Here is a 15,935-nt window from a genome sequence, read left to right on the forward strand (position 1 = left end):
GTCAAGAAGGTCTTACTTTTATTAAATTGCAATAATTGCAGAGATGTGGATACATCTCCTAGAGTCTGCAAAGTAATGCTGGAATTGCCAAGCTAGAAGTAATTGCGAACTTCTGAAATGTAATTTGAAGCAGGTGTATCCTTAGATTTTTATGGTTTTCATTCCTAACAAATCTGGACAAGCAAATTCTGTCTGTCTATAAAAGAACTACAATTGATTTCTTATTTGATGGTTAAACGACATTTGGGGTTTATATTTAAGATATGAGAATTTTCATCCAAGTTAGATCAAAACATCAGGCTATTCACATCTTAGTAGTGCAAATGTTTGTGGTTTTAGCTTTATGTATATAGGAAATAATTAGTGTTCTCCATAACTAATTATAAATATAAAAACTAATAGAATTTTATTTTAAAATCATAGTTGATAAAACTCAATATCTTATTAACAGAATCCACTGTGTGAATGTAGAAATGAAAATGAAATGAATTTCAGAAAATATTAATAACTAAAAATCTAGTATATTCTAAGGATCACAGTAGCCTTATGGCTTGAATAAGTAACCCTAGTATACGAGTTTGAAAGAAGCATTTTTGAAGGACAGAACAGATTGTTGTCAGAAAAAATAAGAACTCTGTTGCCCTGAGGTGTTAGGGGTTGCAGATTTCTGAAAGGTTTTTTTTGGTTTTTTTTTACTGAATACTTCCTAATTTAATACTTAATTTGGAGGAAAATAAAAAGGGATTATTATTCCTTTTTGATTTTCTGCTTTGCCTCTTGAGTTCTATGCTATTTTGTATTAATTATGTTTGGATAATTTAATCTTGTATAAGCAAGAATTTGCCTTTGAAACTTCAAAGAGTTCTGTTTCGTCTTTCACAGAATGTTCAAGTGTTACAGGGTATGAGACTGAAGTTCCTGCTCTAGAGTCCCTTCATTATTAACGGTAGCCCTCTTGTCTCATGGACCAGCCTTTTTGTTTTCCCTTTTTTGTCCAATAACGCAGTTTTGGAGTTGCAGGGGGAACAGTGCCACCCCTTGGATTATTATTCCTTTGTTGTGTATGCTGGGGCCTGGAAGATGAGCTTGTTTGGGAAAGTGTTTCTCAGAGTTGGTGCTTGCCTGCACTAGTATTATGCTGTTACACCCTTATCAAAACTCTCATTTTTTAGTTTTTCTTTTTTTTCTTTTTTATTTATTATGGATGCCTGAATTTTGACTGCAGTCAAAGCTCTTCTAGAGCATCTTGGAATCAATCAAAACATTTTTACTTTTCCTTAGATGGATTTTATCTGCAATTTCCCTGACTTTTGCCTCACAAAGGCATTCTACACTTTTGTTTAAATCTGGGGCTGGATTTTCTCTGTTCCTTTTTTTAATGAAAGATTTAGGGGTATGCAGCAACTATTCCATGTATTTCCCCCTCTTTCCTTTAATCAGATTGGTGTTTATTTTTAATTTGTTAGTAAGTGCTTAGTCAGTATAGCTGTTAGCATATGAGTTTACATTTCTCAATCTTCTACAAACAGCAAGCTATTATAAATTAAAGGATTCTTTCCTTCTGTACAGAAGGGTTATAATAGATGTGTAGCAATTGCTATGTTTTGGCAAATACATTCAAGTAATAAACAAAGGAAGCAAACTTCTTGCCATGGCCTAGTTAAGAAAGGCAGTAATTCACATACGTGCTTTTCCCTCCTTCTGGTTTTTGTTGCTGTGAATTTGGGGTATGGGTCTATGTTTGTGACACCCCTCTTAGCCTATAAGGTCTCTAAAACAGACATTACCTCCCCTGGCAATCTGGGTAACACTAGAGCAAACTCAGTAATTGTCATCCAGAATCTGAATAACCAGGTTACACTCCACATTGTTTAGATGGGAATACAGCAAAAATCTTGCATCTGAGAATTACCATATAGCATACAGGAGTTTGGGGTTTGTTAAATTCTATTTCTTTGGTTTTTCTTCAACATGATTGGTTCAGGGTCTGCTTTTTCCACACACTTGATAGTTTCAATTTCAGCTCAACTCCTCTGCCACTTAGCAAAGGAAAAATGTGTTTCTCTGCTAGCAGGAAAAAGAAATGGACTTCAGTGTTCCATTCTCTTCTGATACCCTTTCTGTGATTCTTTGAGACATTATGTATCATGTTAGGTATGTGTTTCAAGGCAATAGAAGAGAAAATAAAAGTTTTATATATATATATAAACATCTGATTTAAAATCAGATGTTTATATATATATATATAACAGAAGGGTAATGTTGTAGTCTTGCATACATACATATCTCACTGTTTGGCATTGCCTGGGAATCTGGAGCTGCTTGCAAAATACAGATATTTGCATTTTAGTGGCAGTTACGTGAACTGTCACAGAACATTTAAAAGCCTTAAGTGTTTTGAAAGGTCTCACCCAGAATCTCTGTAACATTTAGGCAGCACAGTGATGATTAAGAAAGGGTTGGCTATACCTGAAATGCAAGGCTGATACAGTGTTCTGCTGGGTTTGCTCCACAGGACTCCTTTGGGTAGGAGGCAGTGACTGAAAGTCGTAACTCAAGACTTGCTATATGAAAAGGAAGATGAAAATCCTTTAAGTTTTACAAAGTCCTTGTGTGCTTTGTGAAACTTGAAGGAATGAGAAGAGTGTTTATAGAGTCCCAAATGGATTACGAGTTTAGTTTTTAAAAATTCATTTCCAGCATTAAGTGGCCATCTCAGCATTCTGCGACCCAAAACTCCTGCTATAGGATAAATCTCTTTAGTCCTGTGGCTTTTTTGAGGATGTTTTTTTCTTCTTTTCTTTCTGCTGTTATTTATAGATTGTTTGCTTTTTATTGATTTTTATTGCTGTTTTCTTTCTTTTTTTTTTTTTTAAGAGATACCTGTATTTAATAGTGGCTTTGAGGATGCTGTTACTATAGAAATGATTGCACAGAATGCAGTGTAAAACATTACCATGAATACTTGACTTTAAATTATTTAAAAGTGAATAGCGGTGTTTAAAACTGGTTTGGGAAAAAGCAAAATTTTTGGCCAAAATTATAAGCTCTGTGTTCTTAGAACACTCAGCACTCTTTAAAATTTTGGTTTTTTAAAAAATGAAGACTTTCCTTGAATGGATTCATAATAAATGATGGAGCAGATGTGATTTAGATTGAAACCATGATTGTGTGCAGCTGGGAATATTCCAGCAGGTAGGGCAGAATGTGCATAATAATTTGATTCCCACTATCTTAATTCAGAGAAAAATGGGCCTTGGGATCACTGCTAATCATAGTTTGGGGTATATTGTCAGATAACAATCCACAAGTTCTATTCACCACTATAATTTCTTGTGATGGTGAGATTCCTACCTCATTGATATGAATTTAATAGCTTATTTCACCTTGCAACACCTGTACACAATGAAAGAAGATTCAAACTCTAGATGTTTACAGTATATTAGACGTAGGTAGGCATGAATTTCATGCTTCCATTCTTGAATTTGGACAGATCTCACTGGTTCAGGTGATCATGCATCAGACAAGACAACAGATGCTTGTACTCAGGGAAAATACCCTTTTTCAGATATTCACAAAGTAAAAAAATATGGTCAGCAAGATATAAAAGTAAGGAAAAATTATTTAAGCTTTCAGTTGAATAGTTATTTTAACAATTAGTAGTAATTATATAATATTCATACATTAATGACTATTTTATTGAAAGGTATGTACATGTTTGATATTGGCCATGCAGAACTTCAGAGTTTGGTTATGTAATAATTATTATACCTTGCTTCAGATGATGCCTTTACAGGGTTGAGTGATAGCTGGGAGCAGAGGAATGTCTACATTGCTTCAGAAAATCTACTTAGAATGAAAAACTTGTGTGTCCCCTCCTTGCACTGTGATCCTCGGTCAGGCTTGTTCATAATACAGCAGCTTCAGAAAGAAGTCTGAAGCCTGTATTGAATCAAGATATTTTTATTCCAGTACTCATCTGTAGCTTTAAATGTTAAGACTGTCAACAAAAGTCATAACTGTCATGATGTGCTGCATCAAGTCTTGCTTTAAACTGTTTGAAAGTTCTCTATAGTCTCTGTGGACAGGAGTGCATTCTTACAGTTTTCCTGTGGGTTTCACAGCCACACATGTAAATAGAAGTTTGGTCACTCTTGGTTTATGACCAATGAACGATCCTGGAGGATAGCTCTGGTAAAGACAGATTTTTTTGGTCTCTTTTTAATGCAATAAATTCTATAATAATATATAATGTTTGAAGCTCAAGTAGGACTAATTTTCTAAAGAAAATCAGAGCTGAAATTAAACTAGATTATGATTTATTTTTGTTGTCTTTTTAAGAATAATTGGTTAATGTTGTTAAATAATTACTTTTTTCTTTTCTTTTGTAGGTTGTCTTAGTCTTCGCTCTTAGTATTGGTGCTCTTGTAATATACTTCATAGATTCATCAAAGTGAGTATTTGAGTACATTTTCCTTTCTTTCCTTTCCTGCAGCAATTATACATCACTGAATTTCTCCATTCATCTACTTCAAATCAGTGCTTGGTCTCATCGCCTGGGTGCAAAGAACTTTATAATAGCAAAGGTTCTAAAAAATAACTAAAGAATGGGAACAAATACATAAACTAAATTGAACACAGTCACATTGGATCTGTGGAATGGAGAGGAAAACTACTTTGTGTATTGAGATTATACATGCTGTTGCAAAATTACAGTTTTTATATTCATTATGCATGTGTAGAATCTTTCAAAATCAAGACTAGGATAAGAAATACAGGCTAAAAATATTTGTCAGAAAATTGCAGTTTGGAGGAGGAAAAAAGTGTCTGGGGAGACTGACAAGAACACTTCTGAAAACCTCTGCATGAATTAGACAGCACAAGCATTGTATCTTGCATCTCTCTATTTCCAGCTTGTGAGCATGATAGGCTTCTACCAAGATAAGGTGAACTTCTAATAGTCTCTAAAACATCTCAGTATTTTTAAGGTTTACTCTGATGTTATCATACAGTGTTGTGGTTTTGCCCAGGCATTACAAAGTTTCATCAGGCCTTGTGTTGGTTTGATACAATGAAATAACTCAGACCATATTCTGATACCCTTCATACTCCACCCTTGAGCTCACATCGAGCTGGGCACTGTCAGTGTTGTAACAGGCAGACTGGTAGCCTAAATCTGAAGAAATTAATAAAAAGGGACTTAAAAAAATATTCTTCCTGGAATACAGTTCTTTTGGTAGAGTGATATTCTGAAGAATCAATAGCAATTTAAAGTTCTATGATGACATGCTTACTGTTTTTCTCTGAGCTAGTTTAAGGCTTTCCATTACTGCAACTGTTAAGATTGTACACCAGAGTCAGTCCATGTGAGCTTGCCTACTGTCTGTAGTGGTAGTAGTAATGTTCTAAAACAGTCATTCTGTGACTCAGAAAATCAGACATTCCACTGCTGACATTTGTACATCCTGATATTTAGGAAGGTGGTGGCTCCAGCAAAAGACATTCTTGGATACATGCATACCAGCTCTGTATTGTGCAAGTTTGAACCTGTAGATGTGTCAAGTATAATGCAAATAACTAAAGCAGAGGTTTTCTTTGTGGGGAGGAGACAAGTGGTGGGAAAACTCAAGTTCTGTCTTGAGCTCCCTTGAAGTGAGGACAATTGCTTTTCCTTCATAACATTGCAATGAGTGTTTCTGTTAATTTTAGCAATTTTTCTGTAATATATCACCACTGATGTACATGAAGTGGTCCCTTTCTGAAGACCTTCGTAAAACTTTTTAAAGCAAAGTGGCAAAGCTTCAGGATACCTGATATTTCCAGGTTAAAAATGTGGAATAGATTAAAACCTGTTTTTACTTACATTTCAATGTCAGATCAACTACAGCTATGTGTCAGGGTAATTTTTTTTGGTGAAACTAATGGCATATATAATAAATTTTAGGTGCTGAATTTTTGAGTCTGACTGTTTCCCTCAAGGAGAGCAAAGCTGACAACATGGGAGAGTCTCTGAGACATTTAAGCTTTCTTTGGGCTACCTGGGCCACCCAATCCATGTACTACTATCAGCTTATTGACTGCTTGATCAACAGGTGTTTTAACTGTGCATTTCATTTGGTTTTCAGTCAATGTTTAATTTGTGCTGCAGTTTAAATTCAGGAACCTGAAGTTAGCATACTGTACTTACACACTTCTTCTTCAGTTTCTCTTCCTTTCTCCCCTCTTACTCTCCTTTAGTTCAACACACACATCTTGGTCTTTTCTGTGTGGGGTGTTTTTTTGGTTTTTTGTGTTTTTGTTTTTGGTGGTTTTTTTTGGAAATGCTTAGTGGATTAATTCCTGTTATAAACACCCCAGATATATATATTTTTCCCTTTCCAAAGGGAAAATTATTTATTTTATTCTGCTGACCTGACACCCATTTCAACAATGCAGAATCAAATACAGTGTTATATCAGTCTGTTTAAGATCTGCAAGAACATACTTGGAAAAAGTAATTCCTTTGAGAATTTGGTCAAACAGGAAATCATGAAGGTAGGGTGAGAGGAATGCTTGTGGTATCCTCAACAAAGCAGCTGGAACGATAAAGACTACAGCTTGCCCAGGATCAGTGGGACTGATAGGCTCTAGTGCTCCCACCGGAGAGATGGTGGCATGCACCAGGGTGTGCTTTCCCTTAACAATGCATTCCAGGGCTGGTGTGTTCTGCCTGGGCCATGGAATCTCACCTCTTACTGCCTCTTACGTGGAGAGTTAGAAAAATTGTGTCTCAATCCAAAGCTGAAGAGTGCTAGTGTGAGCAGCTGTCTAATAGATCTTGGCAGTGATCTATTCACCCATGACCCCTAATCTGCCTCTACATTTACAGATACAATGATGGTATGTCCACATATGACTCCTGATGACTGCATACCAAAGGGGCATCAAGAGACATGGGAAAAACAGCACTGTTTCATTAGCTACTGAAGGGAAGAGTGAAAAGGCCATAGAGCTTTTCAAGCAAGCATGTGTCATGATTAATTGTAGTATGAAGGCTGAATTGAAGTATGAAGGTTGTCACAGCTGTGAGAGGAGGGTAAACGAAGAGCATTTTTACGTTACCCAGTTCATCACTCTGACAGACACTCTGGCAGAGTAGTACCAGATGAAATGGCACATCCAGTGCAATGCTCTTTGGAGAGATCTGAGCTCAGAAGATGGTGCAGCTTCAACATCTTCCATGCCAGTTAGTCCTGTATCTCAGCAGAGCCAATTAAGTAGCTTTGTGTTGCTGTAAAATATTTCTGTACTGATTCTGTTTCTGGTACAAACTTCGCATTCTGCACCATCCTTCACAAAAAATGGGCTTTCCTTAAAGCTTTATATGTTTCTAAAACTATCAAAAAATACCCTACATATCCTCCATATCTCCATACCCCTTTCATCAGTGCTATGACAGGAGAGATAGCACAAAAAGATACTTTTAGCCACTACAAACTATTACTCAAATAATTTTATAACAAAGATGGAAGCATCTTTAAGTGTTGAGACACCTTGTCATGGTTGCAACTTCATTGCTGACATTCTGGCTACTGCATCATTATTCTGCCTTTGGTCCAACTTCTATTATATATATAAAGTACCCCCCTATATATCTGACTGCATAAAAGTTCATTCTTAAAGACAGATACTCAGTTTTGTTTCATATTTGCCATGCTGAACTTAATTGTATTTTTGTGTTTCATTCTGTATGCGGATGACTTTTTGAAAGGATTGCGATTCCCTCGAGGAAAACAGTTTTCTTGTGCTTCTTCTCTCTCCTGTGGTATTTTTAGGGTGTTGTCTCTATTATTTAGGGTGAAGCAAGTCTGTCTCACCTATGCTAACAGTTAGACTTTATTATCCCAACCTAGGTGATTTTGTCTACTTGTGTAGTAGCAATTTAGCTGGAAACATGTCAGAGATACTGTACTAGAACTTGCCTAACAAAACAATGCAACATGAGAAGTTTGGTTTCTTGTTTTGGAGGATTCATGTTGGTTTCTTGACATTGTATGGGAATAAATTAGGATGGAAGGATGCATTGGAAGTCTATGTATTGTGTTTGAGAAATTTCCTGTGCGACAGCACAAGGAGAAAAGTGTCATTAGCAAATTCTCTTGGAAAGTCTTACTAGAATTTTTTTCCTAAAAGCAGCACTTTGTTTCAAGTCCTTATGCATTCTCTTGTGTTGTGGGACCATTTGAGGCTGAGTTGTGATAGTGTACTGTGTTTGGCTTTCCTGCTTCTTTGCTTCTGTGTTTTGTCTTTTGAGAGACATTTGATTTTGCTAAACAAAATGTTCTACAAAAATACTGCAGGCTTGGTGAGGATGATTTATTTAAATTTATTACAGATACATTGTTACTATCCAGTAGAAGTCACATCGTTTTCATTTGTGTAGTCTTTGCTACCCCTTTTACAGACATGTATGAGGTACGAAGTTTATCTGACTGGTTCAGTAAGTCTCTGTAAACATAAACACTCAAGTGGTTTCAGATACCAATCTCATTATCATTACAAATCGTTAAGCTTTTCCATGTTAACTGGAATAATCTGCAGAACATTTTGGATGATTCTTTCTCGGTTTCATGGCCCTTCAAGGAAACAGCAATTTTAATTTAATTTGTAAATCAACAATGCTACATCTGAATTTTAAGTGGATCTCATTGACCTGATGTATAAAAAAATCAAGATGAGTCTAATAGGATCAGAAATCAGTTAATAGAAAAAGTTCAGTTTGAGCTTCCATTTTATTATAGTTTCCAGGTTACAGTTTGTTTTTCTGAATGTATTATTTCTTTTCAATTTGCAAGACATAGAAAAGTAAAAGATTTTTTTTTTCTCAAGTAACAAGTTTTAGGGCTATGCCGTATCATTTTTCTGAGTACATCCCGTGCAGTTCATGGTTCTGTACTCTCAAGTATGTATTTACTAGTGTTTTGGGTGTGCACAGATTTTGCATAGCCTTTCAATCTTCATATTTGAGGAGTTAAGTAAGTAGGACTTAAGCAGGAAGTTTAGTACAATTTATAGTGAAATCTACTCATGCAAAAGTATTTTAATTATGTTTATAAAGTTTGTCTTAGTACACTCATTAACCACACTAAGTGGCTACAGGAGGAGCATTCCTTCGTGCTAAGTACCCAGCAGAGTTAATAGATATATAGTTTTTGGTGATGCATGACTAAGAGATGTAGAAGTTGACTTAAAATTCTGGGATCTGGTTCAAGGAAATGCTGTTAGATTATGTTTACCATTGCTGAAATGGCTAAAATTACAATGGTCTGTGTCTTGGCATGTAGATTAAAACAGTATTGTTCCCTGCATTCTTGGGAGGGGAGTCTCCCACAGTACCATGCAGTCGGTGGCATTGTAAAATTTTAATATTTTGCCAATTTTAATTTTGCTAGCACTGCATCAGTTTCTGGCCATTTCTGTGAGCTGATAAATTTTGTTCCATGCTGAAGGAAATCCAGTTATATGTGTTCTTTTCACTTCTTTTTCACATAAAAAGGGAAAAATAAACTTTTAATTCCCTTTAGTTATATTAACTGCTCACCTGTTAAATGGAGTGATAGGTGTAATTTTCTTATTCAAAGAAAATTTAGCTTAAATATATAAGTGAATTTCTTGTATTTATTTTGAAGTAACTTGGTTTTTGGTTTTAGAACAGAATTTTAATATATTAAAAATTTAAAATATTTAATATATTTTAACAGAATTTTTCATACTGTACATACTCAACAAATCACAAAATCTGTAGTTCATAAAACCTCAGTCCATACCATTTAAACTGATACATCATTATATAGGATTTTTGGTCATAAGTATTTTAATTTTATCTTTACTGTGCTTGTAGTCAGTACTGAGCATACACCACTATTGCTTTAATTGAAAAGTGATTTCCAGAAGAAAGCCTTATTTGTGACAATGAACTTTAATTTTCTTCAGAGCTCTGCAGATTTTCCTGGGAAAGTGTCCATAGCTAAGATTCATTGCTTTCATTAGCATGCTACAGAGGAAGCCAGGTGGGTGTGCAGCTCAATGCATGGCCTCTGCAGGCAACTGAATGCCAGGATGATTGAAGGTCTTTGTTAGGCACAGATGGTGTTAATTATGAGTCAAATCCAGCAACAGCAGTGATATGATTATTATAAGGCAAAAACCAAAAGAAACAGGCCACAGTGGAGGCAAAAAAACACCTGGTAATGATTGTCCATGTGTTACTATGCACTTGCTTCTCTAGGACAAAGGGATTAGGTATGATTATATGTCTCCTAGTTTTGTTGTTAGACATTGTCCCTTAACCACCAATTGTGTGTTGTCTTGAATTATTAAAAAAAAATCTGGATGTAGTGAGGCATACTGAAAAATTAGATGCATGATTTATGTACTATCAGTCTCTTAGCTCAGTGTTTGCATTCATTCTCTGAGATGTTTAGAGAGCTTGAGCTTGGCAAATTATATGCAGATAGAATTTGTAAAACACTACCTGAACAATTCCTCCAATCTATTTAGGAGGTTATAATAATGAATAAAGGGAATTCGTCTATATGAGTTTATCATGTTAACGAAATAACATTGGATTACACTGATTTTTGCTAGTGGTACTGAATCTCTGGTTAGGCAGTATGGAAATATTCTGAGTTCTGTAGACAAACCACTGTAATTAAGTTTCTGTTAATCAATGCCAGTAGTTTGTGTTTGCTAAATAATGAAAATGAATTGCTGCAAATGAATTAAATAAGCAACATTGTGAATGATAAAATGGCAAACAAAAATAGAGTTCCTTTCATAATAATTGACAAATCAAGCTCTGGGGAAAGTTTTGGGTATTGTTTTTATTCCTTGGTGTTCTAAAGAAATTCTTAGTAATTGTGATCACAACCTTGATGATGAGATAAATTCCAGTGGGATTACTTTTCTGAAGTGTTGGGCCTTGTAAAAGATCTCAGTGACTGTCACGGAGTACCATTAAGTAGAGTTTGACTCTCTTTTCTTAATTTGTGAAGGAGGCTCCTTCAGGTATTCATAGGAGTTGGTAAGATTCTTTGAGCCTTTGTCAGACAAAAGAGTCTCTCAGCCCTTCTCATATGACAGGACTCCAGTTCTTTAAGATCTTTGTGCCTTTCACTGGTCTCACTCCCCTGTGCCTGTGTCTTCATGCTGGAGACACATTTCCTAAAGCAGCCTGGAAAATGCTGCTGAGCTTCTTTACTGCAAGAGCCCAAGGCTGGCTTAGAGTGAACTTCTCGACTCAGGTCATTTTCTGTGAAGCTGCTTGCCAGCTGCAGCCAGTTGCATGCAATGCTAAGGAATCACTGAAGTTCAAGTTTGTATAATTTTATTATCCCAAAAATAAGTCAGTAATTTAAAATAGCAAAACTTTGTACATGCAGTGATGTTTAGTGACTTTATTTGTATGAAAATGTTGCTAGATAGGCCTTTAAGTAAATATCTGTCACTTAAATTAATGTGTTTATACTGAACATAGCAGGCTTAAGAGTTTGATCATTAAATAGCGAAGTCCTCACTTTTTCATAAGCAAATTCTTATATGGTTTAAATTCTTGTCATCTCTCAGATGAGAGTACTGTATTTCAGGAATCAGATCCTTCTCTTTTAAGGGTTAGGTGGAATGTGCTAACGTTTTTTTTTTAAAAACATTTCACGATTAGTTTTTCCTTCTCCAGTTTCTAGTTAATTGGCAGAAATCTGATTTCAGTATAGGCAAAAATCTGTACCACTGGCACATTTTTAAGACAGCGCTTTTTAGGGGATTAAGACATGCTGCTCTCAAGTTTCTCTCTGAAGAATGAATGGAGGAAATTAATTGGAAATGGAGGTCTGACTTAGGTGTTGTCTAATTTGAATAGCTTGTTAGCTGTATTTACATTGCAAGGCTTTTTTAAAGAAGCAAGATTTTACGCTAAAATGTCACACCCTGTGTTGTAGGGAGGGCAGATGTGGGACTGTTCCAGTAGGGAAGTGGAATGGTACTCAGAGGTGTTTGGAGAAATAATAATTTGTAACTTTGCAGATTTAGTTTGGAACTTAAGGAAAGTTTCATAGCTGTGACAGTGGGAAAATAGTGGAAAAGAGAATCATAGGATGATGGTGGAATTTCCTGCATCACTGGTGTTTGGCTTGTACAAATTATACTTGGTGATGTTTGGTTGGTAATATGTTGGAATATCTGGTTATTATGTCTTCTGCAATGTAAAGCTGACTGTGTGGCCTGGGAGGCTGGAAGGAAATTAAGAGCACATTGTTGTTCTGAAGGTCTAAGCCTGCAAGAGTGTCAAGGGTCTATACAGTTTCAATCTTACAGGAAAATTTTTTCTGCCTAAAACTGCCATGGATAAAAAGTGAGCATTTAACACCTTCATCTTTTGTAAGGCAGTTTCTTACTGATATTGTTATAAACTCAGACTCTCAGAAGACAAATGGATCCAAGCCCAGGGAAGATGTGTGATCCTAGCTCAGGGCAGACTCTGTTTTCATCATACGTTGCTTTGCAGTTCAAAGCCACAATTACTTAGATAAGACTTTGGTCATTTAGTGTGGCTGATCTGTTTTTTGTTGGGGTGTTTTGTTGGTTTGTTTTTGTTTGTTGGTTGTTTTTGTTTTGGTTTGGTTTTTTTGTTTTGTTTGTTTGTTTTTACATCTGGAGGCTGTGTGTAGACATACAGCAATGTTTTGGAGAATTTCATATTTGATGCTAGCATTTTATTTCTTACCTGACAATGAATAACAAATACAACAAATATGAAGTACCACGAGGTAGAAAATTATTTTTTCCCCCCTACTGTGTTCCAAGTCCATTCTGACACTTTATGACAAGTGGCATTTATTTATGGCAAGTGAGTTTACTGCTTATTCTGGAGCTGTTAGCAAGAAATAAATTTAAACATGTATATTTGGACTTGGATGTTATAATATGCTTTTGAGTCAAATTATTTTCTCTTTGCTGAGGGGTGTTTGGTTTTGTCTGCTGTTATGCTTCATTTGGGATACCTGAACTCCTTAACGTAGTGGGAGCAAGGCTTGACAAAGGCTGTAGGAGATCTTTTCCCTCACTTGCCATTTTTTCTCGTAGCAAGTACCTGTTGTTAAAGGACATTTGAAAATCACAGGTATTCAACCCTCTTATGTGCCAAACTGCAGCTTTCTTTTCCAATGAATTGCTTCTGCTTTTGTGTACTGAGAAATCCAAAGGCATCAGGTTAAACATCAGGCTGAAAAAGAACTGCAAATTGACAGCTGCTTCTAGTTGATTCCTGGCAGTTTTCATTGATTTCTAGTTCTGTTTTGGGAAGATGATTCCCATCTGCTCTACATTCTATTAGCTTCTGTAGGGCAGGATCTCAGTTTGATTTGTGCAAGAGTGAGGTGTTTCACCTGAAGGTTCACCTGAAAGTAGATGTCAGGCATAATCAGGCATGTTTAGAAAACCTTACTTCTAAATGATGTTTTAAGTTCAGGAGTTTATCCTCTGCTGCCCTGCTTGCATAAATCTTGCATTAGTTTTGATACCATATGCAATTCATATCTTTGCCTGTACTCAAGTTTCTGAGTCAAGTGAAACCAGTGTTAAAAGTTTTGTCTGTTATCTAAAAACCCCAGAACCAATGTCCTTTTTAAATTTTACTCATGACTATGGATAAAAAAGTATTGTAATAGAACATCTCAGTTCTCATACCTGTGGTTTGCTAGTCTTTGAAATTTATATTTATTTTGAAAATTATATTTGTTTTGCAGCATTACATATAATGTAGCATCTGAAGCACAAGCTTGCTTGCTGGCATGAATTACAATTTACTAATTATGGTCTCTGAATAATAATTCACTGTTTCTAGAGCATCAATAAAATAAGCTTATTGAAACTGTTATGCTTACATACACATTTTTTTGAATAATGACTTAGATCTGACTTAAGAAATATGATAAAAAATATTTAGATTAGCATTTATTTGCTTAAATTTAATAGCTTAGGTTTCTGGTAACTCACTGGAAACAAGTTCTCAGGAAACCTGTCCTGTGTTGGTTTTCACCACCTACACAATAATTTTGAAGGTCAGTTTGTGTAAGGAAACTGTATAAATCACATTTATGGCCTGCTTAGTTTCACTTCTCTGTTTTCATAAACTCATACTGTGTTGCTTGATGTGTTTCCAGTATTGCTACGGGAACATATTCTTAAATTACAATTCAAATTCTTTCAAAAACCCCACCAGTGTATAAGTGATATACAGGGTAAAATCTTTTTTTTTCCTCTTTCCAAATGAATGTCTCCATTTTTTTGTTGCATCCCACAGCATCTGACAGTGCATCTGCAAATATTTTGTCCCGTGCTTTCTTTCCCTGTAGACAGATTAGTTGTGCACACTGACCTAGAAGCATTCTTCTTTAGCACTGGACAAATTCCCAAACTACATAATCTAAAAGAGGAGATAACTCAGACGAGATTTTAAAAATACCAGACCATATAGCCATTATCAAAACATGTCTTGCATAGAAAATTGCTTTTTAGAGTGGAGTTAAACATATAATGAGCCTTACCCCTCTGCTTTTTAAGCTACAGACACAAATAAAGACGTGACCTCTTCTGCTTTTTTTCCCTCCCTTTTCTCCTGACAGCTTGACAAATTGTAGCTTTTGGGACACCCCAGTAGTTGATGAGTCATTTCTGCTTAAAAATAGAATTCCTTGCAGCAAGGACACCCATTCCACTTTTGACGCATGTGTCATTTCTGACAGAGTCACAGGGCCAACTGTGCCATGTTAATTAAGCAACCAGGAGGAAAAGAGCTCTCTCTCTTCAGTAAATATCAGAGCTGGAATCCAACAATGTTGGAAAAAAGAAAAGGGAATTCCCATAGACATGAACATGAATACCTGCAGGCTTTCCTCCCTTCCCTGTCCTTTGTGAGCATTTTGAGTCCTTTATAGATTCCTGGTGCAATGTAGCAAATATCTCTGTCCCACCTTTCCAAACCCTGCCTTTTTTTTTTTTTTTTAATCCTCGAAGACCTGACAGAACGCTGGCTTCACAAAGAGAAATGTAAGGTCTAATTACTGTGTACAGAAGAAAATTTGTAATGGAGCATTACAATATTGTTATCTTTTATTGGTGAGGCACAGAAATGGTGCTGCACGAGAACAGTGATAAGCAATCAGCTCTGTTCAGCACCAGGTACATGTGATAGAGTACCCTATACAAGCCTCAATAGGAGAAAGTATTAAATACAAATGTGATTAATATTAAAATGGCAATTTGTGGCATTGTAGTAGATCTTGCTCACTTTAACATTCATAAAGTTTTTATTACTCCTATCAAATCTAGTGCAATTACAGGGAGTAGAGCAGGCTGTTCTTTAGCAAGGTTTTCAGCTTGTGGCATATTTGTTCGTCTACTACTGGTGGGAATTATTTGGCCTCAAAACTGGGGGCCAGCCCTTCGAGTGGAACAATTTTATGGTGCATAAAGCCATATTGCTACAATGCTTTTTCTTAGAGATTTGAAGATTTGTTTTTCTTACAGGTTTTGTACTTTGATAAGCATTAGAAATAGTGAATTTTATGCAAGCTCAACATCCATAAAGTAATCAATTTTCACAATTCAGGAAATGGCATGAGTTTGCTGGAGACTGCGATACTGTAAGATTCTTTAAGAAATGTGTGTCTGATGCTAATAGCCCTGAAAGATACTGCATTAGCCATATGTGTTCTTGCTACCATTCTGAGCCTTTACATTTGTCACCGTTTTGAGCCTAATATTTTCTCAAAACAAAGGGATTTTCTATTTTCGTATTATTATTTAATTTTTTCTTAATTGTACTCCATCTCTGCTGGAAAATACAATTTTTCAACCAAGGTGGCTCACTTTCTATCCATTTATGTGATAAAAAGGGA

At 35.8% G+C, this 15,935-nt stretch overlaps 1 protein-coding gene across 19 annotated transcripts in view; it reads left to right on the forward strand.

Moving 5' to 3' along the window:
* Positions 1 to 15,935, forward strand: part of KCNMA1 (potassium calcium-activated channel subfamily M alpha 1) — a 423,584-nt gene that overhangs the window by 189,417 nt on the left and 218,232 nt on the right. For all 19 annotated transcript variants that reach the window (XM_064430352.1, XM_064430354.1, XM_064430351.1 and 16 more), the window contains exon 3: positions 4,392 to 4,453. In XM_064430352.1, the coding sequence (XP_064286422.1) occupies positions 4,392 to 4,453 (62 nt within the window). The remainder of the gene's footprint in view (positions 1 to 4,391; positions 4,454 to 15,935) is intronic.

Source organism: Passer domesticus, chromosome 8 (genome assembly GCF_036417665.1).
Source record: "Passer domesticus isolate bPasDom1 chromosome 8, bPasDom1.hap1, whole genome shotgun sequence".
Classification (NCBI taxonomy): domain Eukaryota; kingdom Metazoa; phylum Chordata; class Aves; order Passeriformes; family Passeridae; genus Passer; species Passer domesticus.